Source organism: Cornus florida, unplaced genomic scaffold, assembly GCF_030987335.1.
Source record: "Cornus florida cultivar Cherokee Brave unplaced genomic scaffold, ASM3098733v1 CherokeeBrave_3.0.0_Hap2_Chr01, whole genome shotgun sequence".
In the NCBI taxonomy this organism is placed as follows: Eukaryota; Viridiplantae; Streptophyta; class Magnoliopsida; order Cornales; family Cornaceae; genus Cornus; species Cornus florida.
This window is the reverse complement of record NW_026775571.1, coordinates 107,500,206-107,518,338: the sequence shown is the minus strand read 5'-3', so window position 1 is coordinate 107,518,338 and position 18,133 is coordinate 107,500,206. Positions and strand designations below refer to the sequence as shown.

At 33.1% G+C, this 18,133-nt stretch overlaps 2 protein-coding genes across 3 annotated transcripts; both read left to right on the top strand.

Annotated features, from left to right (window-relative positions):
* The first annotated feature begins 1,856 nt into the window (after positions 1-1,856).
* LOC132312566 (protein LSD1) lies at positions 1,857-12,134 on the top strand. Of its 2 annotated transcripts, XM_059810976.1 has the most exons (8): positions 1,858-2,233; positions 2,446-2,504; positions 5,586-5,699; positions 5,877-5,987; positions 7,210-7,322; positions 11,343-11,411; positions 11,584-11,655; positions 11,756-12,134. In XM_059810976.1, exons 3-8 carry the CDS (start codon positions 5,588-5,590, stop codon positions 11,795-11,797), a joined length of 519 nt encoding a protein of 172 aa, XP_059666959.1. In that variant the 5' UTR covers positions 1,858-2,233; positions 2,446-2,504; positions 5,586-5,587; the 3' UTR covers positions 11,798-12,134. The 2 variants fall into 2 exon arrangements, with proteins under 2 accessions (XP_059666969.1, XP_059666959.1); XM_059810986.1 differs by lacking the exon at positions 2,446-2,504 and having other exon boundaries at positions 1,857-2,233.
* Positions 12,135-13,157: 1,023 nt separating this feature from the next.
* LOC132314109 (CASP-like protein 1B1) lies at positions 13,158-14,537 on the top strand. The gene is made up of 3 exons (XM_059813031.1): positions 13,158-13,419; positions 13,557-13,680; positions 14,230-14,537. The coding sequence occupies exons 1-3, from the start codon at positions 13,175-13,177 to the stop codon at positions 14,470-14,472; spliced, it is 612 nt and encodes a 203-aa protein (XP_059669014.1). The 5' UTR covers positions 13,158-13,174; the 3' UTR covers positions 14,473-14,537.
* Positions 14,538-18,133: the final 3,596 nt, after the last annotated feature.

Below are 18,133 nucleotides of genomic sequence, written 5' to 3'. Positions count from 1 at the left end.
AAAAATTACTCCTTTTATATATAATAATAGTTTATATTATTAAATTTTGTAAGTGCAGTGTTGCCCTAGTGATTGGTTTGCACCCTTCTTCTAACAACTAACCTTTAATATTCTTGCCATAAAATATATATATATATAAATTTTGATGTATCCATCTGTATCCCCTTTTTTTTTTTTTTTTTTTCTTCTTTTAGATTTGTCAATTTAAGAGTTGAATCTCAACTTTTTTGCATGTATCTCGTGGATTAGTGCTTTCGAGAAATTTTGGAGTGACAGGCTTTGACACCTTGTATATACTAATCTAACTTCTAATACTTGTTGCCTTGTAAAAAAAAAAATAATAATAAAAACCTATGCCTTTTCATTTGAGATGGCATTTGTGTGATGAAATTGGTGATGATGAGAATAAAATTGGGTGTTGCCCAAGCCCATGTCCAGCCTCTCTAGTGGCCCAGTGGCCTCTCAGAGCCCATTAGTTCTTATGAGTTCTGGACCAAACCTAAACATTTTCTTCTATCCAGCCCACAGTTCAAGTGTTCTTCCACTGCATTCCTCCTCCTCCTTATTTATTTATTTATCTAGTTGAAAAGGTTTAAATCAAGTATTCTAGGCATTTCCATATTCCAAATATACAAGTAATATATCTTAGTAAGAATTATTATTATTATTTTTTTAATCTCACCATTTATGAAGTTCATTAAATCATATTAGTTAATAATTTGTTAGCTCTTAGATCCATCCATCTTCACGAAGTAAAAAAAAAAAAAAAAAAAAATCAAATGCTAGCAGCCGCGGCTAATAACCACAAGAGTCCATATGATATTGTGATCGATATTCAATCACTGGGGTGACGATCCATCATCAACGACTACTAATAACTATCCCAGCATTCCTCATTAAAAAAATTGTATTTTACTTTTTTTAAATAAATTAATTTAATTTTACAGATTATTTTAAAAAGAGATACACACAATCTCTTCCATCACATCCATAATCTATTTTTAAAAATTACCAAAACGAGTTGTCATTTTACTATTCTTTGTTGGCTCAAAGTAGGTATGAGTTGTCCATGATAAATTCAATCCAATCCAAACTGTAGTTTATTATTCCATCGCTATCAACTATTTTTTACAAGAGAGAGAAAAGGGTAGTGTTCAAAATGTTTTCTTCTTATTAGGTCTCATCAAATTGATAAAATTGTGGAATGACATCAAACATTTATAATTAATTTTGTTTTCCTCCAGTTTGGAATAATTGCATAGAAATGATATCATGACTTTAAAATTTTGGCTGCAAAAAAATAAAATAAAAATAAATAAATAACAGTGCAATAAAATAGTCAATAAGTATTAATAACTTTTATCTCACAAAATATTTAAACATTTTTCTTAATACTTTCAAAATATTGAGATATTATCTAACATTTAAAATTCAAAGATGAACAAAAATTTTCATTTAATAAACCTTTTTTTTTTAATCATGCTTAGATAATTAAATGAAAAATGATCTTTGAATTCAATATCAACTTTTGCATATGATTTTTTAATTCAATATCAACTTTTGGAAAAGGTATAAGTAAAAGATTGAGATGTTTAAAAATTATAAAAAAAAAAAAGTAGAGTATAATTTCATGCAGCTTATCTAATAAGATCGAATAGAATTCACCAATCAAATAAACAAACAATAAACTAATTTATGTTTTTTTTTTTTTTTTATAAAAAAAACATAAATAATTTCCTGACAATGATATATTCCTTTGGTTTTTACGCTTGTGTGGGGAATTCATAAATTTAAAGAATTATGGGGCATATTTAGGAAATAATTAAAATGACAACCCATAGTTAAGAGAAGACTTGTTACAGCAAATCCAATTCCCATGGAAACGTAGAAAGAAGTTTCCGTTGATGTTCTTCTCGTTGAAAGATTCTTACATATTAATTCCCCAAACGAGGAAGAAAAAGGGTAAGATTTCAATTTTCAACGAGAAGAATATTATAATAAAATCGTAATTAGTCCACAATCTTTTCCATTTTCAAATCCAAAACTCCCCAATTCAATCCTCCAAAGCCGATTTCAAATTCCCTCAGATAATCCGCGTCTCAAATATTCAATCTCTCTCTCTATATATCTCTGCAAGATCTATACAGAGTTCTATATATCTATATATATCTTCCTGATTGTTCACGCCGTTTAGCCTCGGCTTCAGATCGATTTTTAGAGGTCTCTTCCACTGGTAATTATTTTTCCCTCTGCAGTTGTTTGATTCTTCTGAATTCTGATTTGGGAATTTTGGTGCTTGATGTTCGATTGCTTTCGATGAAAGTTATTGATTTTGGCGCTGATTCTGATTATTCGTGTTGGTGTTTTTGGTGGTATGAAAATAGGTTCTTTAACGTTTTTTATGATTGACCTTTTTGATTTTTTTTGGTTAAATATTTTGATCAGAAGTGGTAGAGTTCGCGAAGTTGGTGACTTGAAGCGAATTAGTTCATTCAGTTGGTTAGGTAATTCTTTTGAGAGCTATAATTTATGTTGTTTTGTATGTGAAAATGTGTGTGCTTGAAAAATCACTATTTACTGAAATATATGTGAAAATGTTGGTTAATGTATTTGTTTCACTTGCTTTCTCTTATTGTACATTTTAATGTTTTATGTATATAATACATATGTGTGTGTATATATTAAAAATAATTTACAAAGTTGACCTCTCCAAAGATAAAAATGATTGCTTTGCACCCCTCGTAGGTGGGACACACCGGAAAATGCACTCTTCTTTTTTAAATTTTTCTGGGAAATAAGATCTTAGTAATACACTGTCAGGTTCATGTTCATATACTGTTTGGGGATATCTTATAGAGAGAATAAGGAATAATGAAATTAGATAATTTTGATGAACTTATTTTAAAAATGAACACATTAGGCAGGCATGTAAGGGGAGAAATAAGCTACAACTGTTCAAAATGGTCATTGGCTAGTGTGGTCTTGTTAATCGAGTGTGTTGGGAGGGGTAGATTGGATAAAGATCCAACTGTTGGCATTATTTTGCACAAAAGTGGCTGCTATTAGAATTTGAATATATATTATCATGCTTGACATCCGAGGCTCCAAGCTTTTACCACTACATCATATATTGGCCCCTAATAGAAATGACTGACAGGTGATTTTGATTTATACTGAAGTTGAGGCTTGTCTGTGGACCATACTGACCACTTTGCAATCCTTGTTATGCTTTCCTGACTATACACATCTACGTCAGAAGAAATTCAAAAGAAAAGAAGCAATTAATAATCTGCATAAATGGGCCCATGTCATCTAGGATTTGGAAAATAGCCTTAATGCTTAGGTAAATTTTGAGGAATAACGATTTAAATCATCAGTTATGCCTTTGTTCTTCCAGTTGTATATAGAACAATACTTAAGCATGCTTTCATCTTGCGTTGATGAATATCACATCTGTTTTGAGATTTAATGGTTAATGTTCGGCTTGAGAGAATGTGGTGTAAACTACTTCATGATTCATTACCAAAGGGCAGCAACGCCTTCTCTGGAGCTTGGGCTTGCACCTATGGACAAAAAGATTGTTCTTATTGCATTCTTCTTATATTCATGGGTTAATTTTTATCTTGATTTGTTTTTAACTATTGTGTTTGTTCATGAGAACCGTCCATGTTAGTTGACTTATTCCATTTCTGTCTCTTCTTGGCGCTAAATTGTAATTTTCGTCCCACTTCTCATTAGGGTATTCATTTCTGTATAAATTTAATAACTCTCACATCAGGTTCGCTTTCATTATGTACACATCTTATTTTTCTCTTTTGTTGCATATATTTTGTAAAATGCACGTGTTAGTCTTACAGCTGTTTTGGTCTTTTTAAAACTCAATTTAATTGGTTTGTTAATCATAATGTTCGACAATTCCACTTTAACATTTCATGTTCCATGAGAACGTTTATCATTTACTTGTTTGTAGCCACCATTTAAAAGATATTAGTTAATTCATTAGATGCGTGTGCGCGCTTGCATGTGTGCAAGCGCGTGTTCCTAAATATTTTCTGTCTTGAAGTAAGATATCCATAATATAGCAATTCGTCGATGTCATCTTCCTCCATATTTTATTTGGTTAACCTTTTTGCATATTGTCTGAAAATGTATAACATCCCCCACTTTCTAACTGGGCATTTTATCCTGCACCCTAATGGTTTCTGCAATGTTCTGTATTCCTTTTGAACGTGATAATAGATATCTTATGGTATATTTATATATTGTTGAGGTCCCCTACATCATAGTTTAGCATTTCACACTCAACCTTGAGATAATTATATTTATATATTGTTGAGGTCCACTACATCATAGTTTTGCATTTCACACTCATCTTGAGATAATTATATAGCCATTGGAAGCAGTTAATTCCTGAGGCTAGGTGGGAATGTGTTTACTTCCTTATTTTCTACTCCATTTAATTGGCCACAAAATTATCCATTTCAAAGTAAACTGTGTGTGTGCACTTATAAATGGACTTTTAGGATCTACCCTAGAACTTTTAGGTTGAGGTGCTTTCCCCTTCTGTTTGTCTCAGGAACACTCTTTCCAAAACTAGGTTAAATACCATTTGCCCATCTTTATGTTTCGTTCCCCTTGCACTCCCTACCTCAAACATTACTTGTGTCAGGAAGGGAGTTGCGTGCCATGCGGAAAGGACTGGTCCAATAGTAAATGGCCAGTGTGAAACCTTCTTTGAACCTTTCATTTTGATGTTAGTAAGGAGTGTTTTGATTCATGTTGAGGCTCTGGAAGGACAGGAGGAAGGTTTAATAGTACATGGGTTAAAGCTGTAAAAATGACATGAAGAAAGTACAAAAGGGACTAGAAGGAGCTGAATGGAAAAAAATGTGCAGTCACCCTGGTAGTTATAAGGATCTGCTGAGTTATGCTGTAGAACTCTTTGTGACTAGTGAGTTGATGTTGCAATTCATTTACATGGGCATAACAGCACCCTGATCAGTGGATAATGAATAAACAAAAACAACAGCAGCAATTACTTACCCAAGAAAATTGATTCCAATATGTGTTTTCCATTAATATATATGAAACACATTGATTTTGTTTCAACAAATACATGGACACACATCTGCTTGCATGAAGCATGCAATATTCTTCTTCTTCTTTGCTTGAGGATATCACAAAATGCATTGGCCCCATATTTCTTGGTGAGCTTGGGGAAATCTTTATTCAATCACAAAAGTCATAACTATTTTATTACCTTCTGCTCACTTGCATTTTTTTTTAAAAAAAAGTTGCGAGAGGTATCTCTTTCAAGAGCTCATGTTTTAGGTTCAGACAGTCATGGGATTTTTTTTTTCTTTCTTTCTTTTTTTTTTTTTTAAAACTCTGATGCAGATATACTTTTTATTAATTTTTATGTCTGCGTTGGGGTAATGCGATAGATGTCGCAATTGATACAGGACTTGCTATGTTTTTCTCAATAATTTGTACAGTTGAGGCTGTATGAAATTCTCGAGATTTGCAATTCTTATTAACGTAAAGATATGTTAATCTTGAACTTGTGAATCTTTTTGACATCACAGCTATGCAGAGCCAGCTAGTGTGCAGCGGGTGTAGGAGCATTCTTCTTTATCCCAGGGGAGCTACCAATGTCTGTTGTGCACTATGCAATGCAATCACCTCAGTGCCACCTGCTGGTATTTATTGCCACTCTTTTCTTCATTGTAATTGCAAGTCTGGAAGAGTCTAATTATGAGTTACTAATGTTGACTTGGGAGCAAACATCAATCAAATACATATTAGATTATATACTTTCTTTGCACTAGATTATTGAGTTACAGAGATAGATCACCTTTTTTGCTCCAAACCTGCAGGATTTGAAATGGCCCAACTTATATGTGGAGGCTGCCGTACATTGCTAATGTATGCACGTGGAGCTACAAGTGTGAGATGCTCTTGCTGTCACACGGTGAATCTTGCACCAGGTACATGTTTTTGAAGATTATTCTCCATAATATGTGGAGATCAGTCCAGGTATACATTGTAATGTTTAGGTCCCTTGACTCGGAACATCATGCTGTGATCTGTGAGGTTTGATAATCTAACTCGTGTTGTTATATGTTTTCACACTTTTCCATGCATTAAACAAGATTTGGGGTAAGGGTCTGCTCCTTTGATTGGTGCTGCCAAGGATAGCTCTTGGTTAATTTCTGTCTGAAAGTTACAGAGCTCCTCTATGGGTCTTCTGTCATGTCTGCTAATGTTTTAGCCCTCTGAGAAAGAAAGGGATATAGAACAAATAAATAAATGTTTTACCGCATAAATATGGTTCACAAGAAAAAAGTAAAAAAAAGATATGAAAAGCAAGATCAAGTCAAGAAAGACAGTTTGGGACATTTACTTATTGTTTGGCTTCTGGCTATAGTCTCGGGTATGATTGGTTTCCTTCTTTGGTGCGGGAAGACATCCCATAGAAATGCGATTGGAATTATCATAGCAGGTCCATCCTCTATTTTGTTATTCTTTTCCCCCTTACAGAAATGAGTTGTCTTTATTTTGGAAATCGACTAGCTGTTTGTGTGTATGTCTTGGGACATGTGGATGGTGTATCAATGTGAACAATTAGTAGGGAGAACAATATTCTGTTTGGTAGAACTTAACAAGTTTGAGGAATCTTGTGGGGAAGTGATATTTTGACATTGCTGTTGTTTTAACTGTGTTAATCATTTTGTTTTCTTTAATGAGGGCATATGGTGGTGCTCTCAAGATCAGCATCTATAAAAATTTCATGGCTAAGAATTGGGCTTCTTCCTTCAACTTATACATCGTATGAAATGAGTCAGTAACTTGAAATTGTCCGGCTGAAAATCAGTATTGACTCCAGTGGCTAATAGAAGTTCCAGTCAGTTATTTCTGTTATGAATAATTATCCTTGGAAAATTCTTTGGTTTTAAATCTTAGAAGCTTTTAGGAGTTTACCTGCAGCAATAATGAAAATTTTCTATTGTTTGTTTTTGGTTCCATATCATGTATGCTAGAGAACTTATATTTATGTCTAAATCATTGCATTATATATGTTGTATGATTAGGACACTAGATTAATACATGGATTATACCAGTGTCCATTATGTTGCATTATTCTTTTCGTCTTAGTCCTTTTACTGACACTCTCTTTCTGAATTGCGTTTTTTTGTTCTACATGCAAAGCATCTAACCAGCTCGCTCATGTCAACTGTGGGAATTGCCGTACAACGTTGATGTATCCATATGGAGCTCCATCAGTCAAATGCGCAGTCTGTCAGTACATTACAAATGTTAACGTGAGCTAACCTTGAACTTTTTAAGCCTTTATTTTAAAGACACAGTGTTCATTTTTCGTACTGTTTTTATGCTTTTTATTTTTTATTATATATGTATATATATAGGCACATGCAAGCTGTAACATCTATGTGACTACTGAATTTCTTTGAGATCCTGTATTGGACCAGTGCTTCAGAATATGCTTGTTTATCTCACTTTAAGAACCTCCAGTTTGTTTGTGTCACGGCGACATCACCATTGTCGAACATTTAAACTCTACAAACTCTCTATATAAAACACAGTTTGCTTCAACATTTTCAGTTTAGCAGCTTCCTTTACATGTAGTATGTATTTTGGTGCTCTGGTCAAAAGAATTAAAATAATTAAGTTATGTGCATACTGCACTATTTTTCTCGGAAGGTGAACTAGTATTCACAAAATCTTCATAGGTTATTTTTTTATGTCAATATTTTTACTTTTTTATGGAATTGGTCCAAAATTATTTCTGCTCCATCTATCTCATTTTGATAGCCCCTTCCATTTTTGACCGACTCATAAATACACACCTATTTTTTTTTTCGTAAGCAATACACGCCCATTTTGAAAAGTCAATGGATCAAATTTTGTAGCACTCCCAATATACTCTGAAAGACGAGTTGAATTCATAGTTTCCTTAAAGCGAATCTTTAAATTTTTGAAGGACGTTTTTGAAAAATATTGACTTTTTATTTTAATGCGAATGCACTAAATGCTTTTCTGTTTAAAAGTTGGATTTTTGAAAGGTGAAAACTTGATATGGGATAGATGATAAATCAAAAAATATTTTGGGTGGCTACATTTTTTTTTTTTTTTTTTATAGAAAAAATACAATTGGAAGAAACTTGGAAGAAGACTGGCTTTGCTGACCGGTGTTGTTGTTGACCGGAAATTTAACACTTAGGATGGATCGATTGATGGACAGTTATAGTGATTGTTGTTAAGGACTAATGATTCAATACTTCAGCATTTGTATATAAATTTTGGTTATTTTCAATTGTACTAGAATGGCATCATATTATTCTTCTTTCTTATTTTACTTTTGTTCATTTGTGATATGACACTTACTCTTTAGATTGATGTTTTGATAGACATCTATGGAGTGCTTTGCAATTAAAGGCCATTATATAATCCGAGTGTTTCAAATATTTGTAGATAGCTTATTTTGAGTGGAATTTGCCAACATAATGTTTTACTTATTGGTCATGCCCTTGTGGACTTGTGTAGATAAAATGAGGGAAACCTTATCAATAACTGATCAGTGAGGAAGACTAATTGGTTTACATTGGCTATAATTAATGCTTGGATGAGAGATTTATCACAAAACAATAAAAAAAAAAAATAAAAAAAAAAATAAAAAAAATTAATGCTTGGCTGAGAGAGAATAGAACTTGATGTGGTTTACAGTAATAAGGAAAGACACGGTAGCTTGGGGCGCACTGGTAAAATAGGATTCACATAACCAATCCAAATAGTTGGGGTAGGAAAGAAAGATGGCGTTTAGCAGTGGTGGAGCCATGTTGGGCCCAGTGGGGCAATTATAAAAATGGCCCCGCTAAATCCCTAAAAATTCACAAAAAAAATTAAGAAAAAGTTTCAAATTTCAAAATGACTCCTCATTGGCTTAAAATAATTTTCAAAATTAAAAAAAGGCTCGTGTATGTTCTCCTCCAATGGATCCCCACAAAATTCTATTTTAGTTTAAAGTTTCTTATCTTATTACTGTTAATAGTTGCCCACTTTGAAAAAAATTCCTGGCTCTGCCACTGGCGTTTAGGCTTCTGGGGTAGAGACTTTCAACTCAAGTGTTGGGTGTGACAACCTAATACTTTGATTCACTCTTGTTACTTTCCTTGGTTGGCTTCTTTGTTCCTAATATAGTGGCTCTCAGATCCTGCATTTGTTGCTTAAATGGAAACGTGGTAAACGAAGGAAAATAATTTTCTTAGAATTGTAGTGTTTCTAGAAGGGGGGGAAAAAAAGAAAGAGGGAGAATGGATGAGATTTGAGTGGAAGAGATAATTTAAATTTTTTAACCAGAAGGTGAATTCTAGATGTACATTTTTTTTTAAAGGGTGTGTGGGGTGGGTTCTCTTCCCTTCTTTCATGCTTGAGCCTGGAACCTTAAGCAGACCAGAAATGGGATCTTGTTAAAGTTGCCGATTTAATCATATTGTCCACCTGAAGTAAGCTGTGACCTCATAACTACATATCAATGTATTAGATAAAATTATTAAAAATACTCCGTATGAAAATATTGAACAGAATCTTTTTTTTTGAATAAATTACTTCCTCTGCTTCATATTAAATTGTTCCATTTTTCACTATTGGATGTCCCAAAATAAATGCCCCTCTTGAAAAGTAGCACATAAATCTATGAGAAAAAGTAAATTTTAGAGGGACATTCTTGAAAATTTTAAATATATATATTCAACACAATGTGAATGCATTAAGTACTTAAAAGGTTGGCATCCCAACAAGGAAAATTTATTTTTGGACGAAGGGAGTATATCATTTTCCTAGAATATTTGTTAGATATATCACAACAGATCATAAAATTGCAATATAGCAATAACTTGTATAAGTGTTTTAAGAAATTGAAATATGTAGTTTAGAAATCTTGAAACTGTAAGTTAAATTAAATGATCACTTCCGAGGATTACAAACTGGAATATAGTTTACAATCAGTTAGTAGTAATGCGATTTTGTTTTGGTTACACCTACTAAACCTATTTTGCCTTTAACTCTGATCTGATTGAAAAGGTGAAGAATGAAAGTAATGCCTTCAACCATTCAGTGACCAAACAAAGTCATTCTAAGGCTATAAAATTAATGATCATTTTTCCTACAATATTTGAAAGATATGTCACAACAGGTCATAAAATTGCAATATAGCAATAACTTGTATAAGTGTATTCAGCAATTGAAATATGTAATTTAGAAATCTTGAAACTGTACATTAAATTAAATGAACACTTCCGAGGATTACAAACTGGAATATAGTTTACAATTAGTTATTAGTAATGCGATCTTTTTGGTTAAACCTACTAACATTTTTTGGTAAGTGGTTAAACCTACTAACATATTTTGCCTTTGCCTCTATCTGATTGAAAAGGCGAAGAATGAAAGTAATGCCTTCGACCATTCAGTGACCAAACAAAGCCATTCTAAGGCTATAAAATTAAAGACCATAAAAAGATATCTTGTTGCCACTAATCGATCAATAACCAGAACATAACATCAATATAACTGTGCGTATATAGTTATTCACACATAAAGGTGCATTTGTAACTTTATGCATGTGAAAGAAGGGTTGTACGCATCTCAGAGATATGAACTTGTAATCATTAAGGCCACCCATCCCAAGAAAGGAATCAACAGAGTTGTGGCAATGCTGAGACTTAGACTCAGAGGCATCAATATCTCTTTGGGGCTGAATCATGCCCTAACTTATATGTGTGTGTGTATGTCAGTCAGTGTGTGGTTCCTGCCACCAGGCCATTGGTTCAGGTGGTATGAGCAGTGTGGTGTCTGTGCCCTTTGCTTACATAACAAAAGAAAGGAAAAGAAAAGAAAAGGCATGTGGTTCCTTGAACTCATGATAGGTTTTTCACGAGTCACAAATCAAAATAACTTGTTTTTGGAAGGGGGTGGTCTTGGGGCTTGCCTGTTTTAAGATTCATTTTGAGTGGTTTGATTGCCTGGTTCTTGTTAGGTTTAAATAACATGTCCCTTCCCTCAACCAAAGTAACAATAATAATGCTTTTGAATTTATTACTGTTTGGGTTCATTTGTCATAGTTTTAGAAATTAATATGTGCTAGATGCACAAGTGAATGTACTTCCAAGAATTTTAAAACATCCATATTAGTAATTATGAATGACTCTGATTTGGTTTGTTGTTGTCCAATTTAGCAGATATATATTACTGTTACCTTATTCAATCTGTGGTTGGTGCTTCTGAATTATGTTTGTTTCTAGTCCCTGATATGCTTTTACTTGCAGATGGGTAATGTTAGGGTCCCCATTCCTATGCACAGACCTAACGGGACAGCCACACCTTCTAGTTCAACAGTGAGTTTTTTTTTTTTTTTTGGTGCTGTAGTTGTCCCAGTATTTCAAATAGTTGAGTAAAAGTTTTGTGAGCTGAATTATTGTAGTTTGTACATTTAAGAATTTTTCTTTGCAGTTCTGTGACAAAGTTGATGTGTAAATAATCTTTTGGAGCACTGTTTTACTCTTGCAGGCAATGCCCCATTCTCAGAGTCAAACTGTCGTCGTTGAGAATCCCATGTCTCTTGATGAAAGTGGCAAATTGGTAACTTTGTTTGTTCTTTTTCTTGTCGTCCCTCTTTTCCATTCAGTTTCTTTGTGTGTGTGTGGAACTAACTAATGATATGTGATTTTGAACTTTATAGGTGAGTAATGTTGTTGTTGGCGTCACCACAGAGAAAAAGTGATGAGATCCCTGATATGTCTACTGGAGATTTATATAATTGATTGCTCAATCATTGTTTTCGTCGATTGTGAAGATGGAGATGGAGGTTGTGTATATTAGAACTGGACTGATTATTATTGACATCACTAGTTTGCCTATAATGTTTCATCAAATTTAACTGTGATGTACATTGAGAGGATAGTAAGTGGACTGTGTTGCTTCTTCAGTCACCTGTGTAATTACTCTATTGGACAACTTCTTGTGTCATATTATTTTGAGCTGACATAAAAATCTTTTAAGTATGAAAATATTGATACATATACAATCTTTATTAAAATTATTTTTATTTGTGTGTGACTTATGACTCTGTCTAATACCGCGCTAGGCCAGCTTCAGGGCTCCATCTCTACCCCTCCCCGATCCATCATTTAAAAAATAAATAAATAAATAAAAAGAAAAGAAATGATAAGGAAAAAAAAAAAAGACAATACTTATGTCCATACTAGCGAGGATATAGAACAGACTCACCATTGATGTGAATCAACAATAAATAGATATGTCTTATTTTAATTACCAAATCATAAATGGTAATTAAATTTTTATCTCTGATTTGGTAAGTGAATATCTATTCATCATTTCTAATTTGATAATTAAAATAGGAGGTGTCTATTTATTATTGATCCACATGAGCGGTGAGTATGTTGTAAATCTAGGTATTGTCTAAAAAAAAAAATTGTAAAATTTACTCTAATTTTACTTGAAGTTTGGTGTGAGCGTCAAGGAATGGATAAAATTGTTATTTTTAGAATTTGGTTAACAGATCTATCGAGAAGAAATGCTAGGGATATCGAATCTCAAGGACGGACAAAGTAAAATCCGCGTGATCCATTCATGTGTAATTTGTTCAAATTTCATGGGAGATCAGTGTAATTTATTCTTTTATTTATGGGTGAAAAGACTAATCTTCAAGGGCGCATGAGTAATTTTACTAAGTGATATTAAGATTGTTGGTTGGAATTGGGCCATTGTTTATTAAACCAAGATTGTAATTATAAAGAATTGGGGAAATTTTTTTATTTTAATATTGGGAGGAAAAAAAAAATATTGATTTTTGTTGCCATCTCTGAAAACATATATGAATGGCTACATTTTAACGTAATTAATACTCTTTCTGATGGGGCTTCAAATTTCTTAACAACTAAACACTATAAGGCGTGAAATTAAGTCGTTGGTTAGACAGACCATAGAAATTATAGACACAAATGACAACCATAAAATTAGCTTATTAGACTAAACAAATTATATAGGTGATCCATTTCCCTCTTTATTGATCTATATATATTAAACCAGCCCTCCCCACCAACATAACACACATACACACACACTCCTACACACACACATGGCTTCAGAAGGTGGAGAAAAAGCAGAGGTTGGATGCAACCAAGTTGTGGTGGTAGGAAAGCCAAAGGGTTGGGTGATTGAGTTCATTCCATTAGTGAGGATAATTACATTTTTTGCCACGGTATCAGCAACAATTGTGATGGCACTTAACAAAGAAACCAAAACCTTGGTGGTGGCCACTATTGGAAGCACACCCATAAATGTCACTCTCACAGCCAAGTTCCAACACACCCCAGCATTTGTGTAAACCTTTCCACACTTTTCTTAATTAATTACTAATTAATTTCCTCCAATAGTAATGCTGTTGTAACTATGTACTTAATTTTCCCAATTATATATATGTTTATTAATGTAAATTGGTTGCTGATATCATATAACAGGTTCTTTGTAATAGCAAATGGGATGGCTAGTTTTCATAACATGTTGATGTTAGTGGCGGACTTCATTGGGGACAAGTTTGATTACAAGGGATTCCGCTTTGTAATAATCGCGGTTCTAGACATGGTAAGCAACGATGGTTTTCTTCGTGTGCTTCTTATCAATGATCATGATTTTCATTTTTGCAAAAACAGACCCTCCATATATCTTCCACCATCTAAAAAGGAATATATATATATATATATATACTCCTTCTATCAAGATTTGAATTGAAATTTCTTTCTAACTATTGGCGGATTAAAAATCTCTTCTTTAAAATAGTGTCATGTTCTATTCAGTTAGTGAAATACGTTACAAAAATATTGCGATGGTCAATTCTACATCAAAACATTTTGGTAATCTACTTCGCTAACTAATTAGACGGAACATGACCACTGTTCCACTAAAAATAATTTTGATCATTTCTGTGTATTGCATCTATGTTAATGCTAACAATTTTATCACTGACTAATGAGACCGATATAATCTCTCCTACTCGAGATATGTTGAAAATTGTCTAGTGTCGAGCAACATTGTGGTTGCTTGAACTTCTTGGAGAAAAAAAAAGAAAAAGAATACTTCACCTTTATTTTTTCTTTCTTTATTTATCTCTTTATTTATTTATTTATTTATCAGATGGTACTGGGTCTAGTATCGGGTGGGGCAAGTGCAGCAGCATTCATGGGTGAGCTAGGGAGGAATGGGAATTCACATGCAAGGTGGAACAAGATTTGCGACAATTTCCATACTTTTTGTGACCATGGTAGTGGGGCCCTTATCGCTTCCTTCATTGGGCTCCTCCTTTTGATCATCATCAATGTGATGTCCATCATCAGACTTCACTACCCAAACTCCATCAACAATTCTGTAGTCCCTTGATCCACTGGATCCAACCTCTCATTATTGGATCCACTCCCTATCTATCCTCTGTTTATTTTCAAGTTCAAAAGTGTAAATCAATTATGTGACCTTGTTTGGTTACTAATATATTGTGTTACCCAAAACTTGCATGTCAATGGCTTTATTACAATATTGCATTATATATGAGCTTCTATTATACTTTTTCTTTAAAAAAAAAATAATAATAATATTGTTGAGTTTGCATGATAAACATTTCTACCTATGTCGTAGACTTATCATCTGGATTCTTCTAATATTGAATTTTATTTTCCGCCATGATTAATTCAATTCAAAGGACTATTGTTTGGTGCATTAATAATAAAATAACAAATCAACAAAGTATATAAAAGTCAATACATTACAATTGAATAATCCAAATCTCCCGATCAAGTTATGTTAATCCTAGTCAAACCTCGAGTTTGAAAATATTTATGAATATATTTTATCTATGTATGCTCTCTCTTTCTTTATCTTTTAAAATTTTTTTTTCGAAAGGTTATCTTTTAAAAAATTGCTAAAGCAATTGTAGTACATTGATTAAGGACTCGTTTGTTTTGATGAAAATCAGAGGAGAAGATTTGGAGGAAAAAATAAAGAAGTGGAAAAAATAGAAAATTTTGGAGGTGGCATCTAATTTACTATGAATTTATTATCCTTTCCTATGAAGCGCGGGCACCTTAAATTTTACAGTAAAAGAAAAGGATAGGGACCCACAAATAATACCTCAATATATATTTTATTGTTCTAAAAAAAATTAACTTTCTTTAATTCTTAATAATAACGTATATATAACCTGTTCAGCTCATAATGTGACGGATTTGTGATCATCCTAATATAGTTAGGAACAAGTTTGAAAAGGGAGTTTAAATCCTGCCAAGCCCCGAGCCTACCCTAATTAATAATTAATATCTAAATAAATATTCTTTTATTGGCTATAATTTTTATTTTTCTTTATTTCTTTTATGATATTTTTAATTGTTAAATAATTGACTATATTACAAAAAAAATTACAAAAATTACTTTAAATTTATCCAGTTTGAATCGTTTTTCTTAAAATTTATGTATATCGGGATGTCCCGACGACTCCAATGCGAGGAGTCCCAAATCAAGTTAAAGAAAAAAAATTCTGTTAGTAAGGTGGATTTGAGAAAGGAGTGCCCCGTCCCAAACTCACCTAGTTGACATCCCTATACAAGTTATACATATTCTTGATTTGGCTTATATTTTGTGAGAACAAAACTTTAAGCAAAAGAAGATGTGAATATGCTTGTATTGTATTTTTTGTTTTCCCGGATAGATAAGTACTTATTGTTGTTAAATTTTTAAGACTAATTTTATTTTTACCTTTTTAGCCCCAATAGATTTCAAAATTTGAGCTAAGACCTCATAAATTTTTAAAAATATTTACAAATTGACCCGTCATGTCCTAAAATAGTCCCGTCCGTTTCCTTGCATATCCGCCGGCCATGTCGTTGGCGTATCCTAAGTACTAACCGTGTCCTTTTCGAGTTTGTCTAAAAAATAATAATCATTTAAAATTGTAAATAATTTAGTCTTATCCAACAAGTGTCTTGCTAAATCCTTCCATGATTTAAAATAAATTATATAGTAATTTATATATATATATATATATATATATATAGTAATATCCCGTTTTGTTATACATCATTTGAAAGTTGAACATAATTGACTATATTTATTTGAATGGATAATGACGTCCACATTAATATAAAAAAGTACAATGCATTAACTCTTTATCATTTTTCTTTTTTAAATATAACTAAAGTTATTAGTATCATTTCATTTCTTATATTTTCTTTGCTATTTAATTTATACCAAACAAACAAAATCTAGGTGCTGATATCACTTGGAATATTGTAAATATGTCAATGTAGGAAGCATGCCAATCTGGCGTTGGATTAATTATTCTTGGCATATACATATATATATATATATATATATATATATACACACACACACTAAAGAAAGTTTACAATACTCTAGAAGTATGGTAGGCGGAGACTCTCAACCTTGAATCACCTACAAGTGAGTTTCACCACCACATCTAACAGTAGTCGAAATTATTATTTACTTTCACATGTATACTCAAGTAAGGGTGACAATTCGTATTCGTGATTCATAATCGTGTTATGTCGATGTAAAGGTGTTCTACTAAACAGGTAAATTCAAACTCAGCCTATTTAATAATCAGGGTAAAATACACTAACACCTCCTGAGATTTGTGATGTAAAGGTATTTTACTAAACAGGTAAATTCAAACTCAGCCCATTTAATAATCAGGGTAAAATACACTAACACCTCCTGAGATTTGACTTAAGGACAGGTGAAAGTTTGCTTATTTTTGGACAATCACAGCCCTTGTGAAGTTTGCCATCCAAACAGAGCCTTAAAACATATAAAAAGTCTATTTTACCCTTCACTATTTTTTTAATTTTAATTATAAAATATCAAAATACTTAAAATGAACAAATTACCATTTTCATCTATATAAATATATATCTATATGATAAATATATATACCCCAATAACAAATCAGATTGAGGCATCGACGGTGAGCTCGGTGTTAGGGCTTTTTATTAGAAGAGAGATGTCCCAGGTGGCGGTGACCTCGGAGGCTGTGGGTTGATAGGGGAGACGGTGGTGGAGGCGACCGTGAACTCAGGGAGGCAGGGGCGGAGGACGAGTTAGACGATGAGGAAGATGACTCCAATTATGAGGACGGCGGCGATGAGATGGCAGAGGAAAGAGGAAAGAGTGGTGACCGTGGGTATGAAATTGGTGGTGGTAAGTGGCGGTATAGAAGGTGGAGTGCGGTGGCGCCGCCACGTTGGGGTATCCGAAGGTGAAGCCCGTGAAGGTGGTGCCGAAATTACCCTGTTAGTCCCCACCGACAAAGCGTTCTCGGATCTTCCAGCGACTGCGAAGTCGCCAAGTTTCGATCTGGAGTTAAACGTGAACCCGATTTAGCCGTTGCAGGGGACTGAGGTGATGGGTGCCGGCCGGAAGCTACACTCTGCAAATATTGAAGGAAATCCGGCAGCAGCACTCTGCAAATATCTGATTTGTGGTGGTGATGATATATTTGTGTGCGTGATTTGTGGTGGTGATGATATATATATGTGTACTTTTATACAGACATATATATATATATATATATATATATATATATATTTTACTAGTTGTTTGGGTTAAGGTCTGACCGTCTGAAAGAGAGGGGAAAGAGAAGAAGTGGGTTAGGATTTTGGGTTTAGCAGATGGGTTTTACCCAATAACCCATTTAAACTTATTTGATTTAAGGATATATAAGTTAATTGCATTTGTCAATTTAATATATAAGGGTAATAAAATCAATTCACCATTGTCATGTGTCTTTGTCCATTTTATCAAACTTAAGGGGGTGTGATTGTCCAAAAGTAGGACAACTTTTATCTACCTGTTCTTATGCCAAACCTCAGGGGTATTAGTGTACTTTACCTTAATAATCGTGTCAAGAATTCTCAATATTAACTCAACCTGTATATTAAATGGGTTAACCTGTTTAAACTATTTATCAAAACGAGATGTTTAATATTTAATCAAATAATAAATATTATAAAAATTTTGTCACAATTAATCAAAA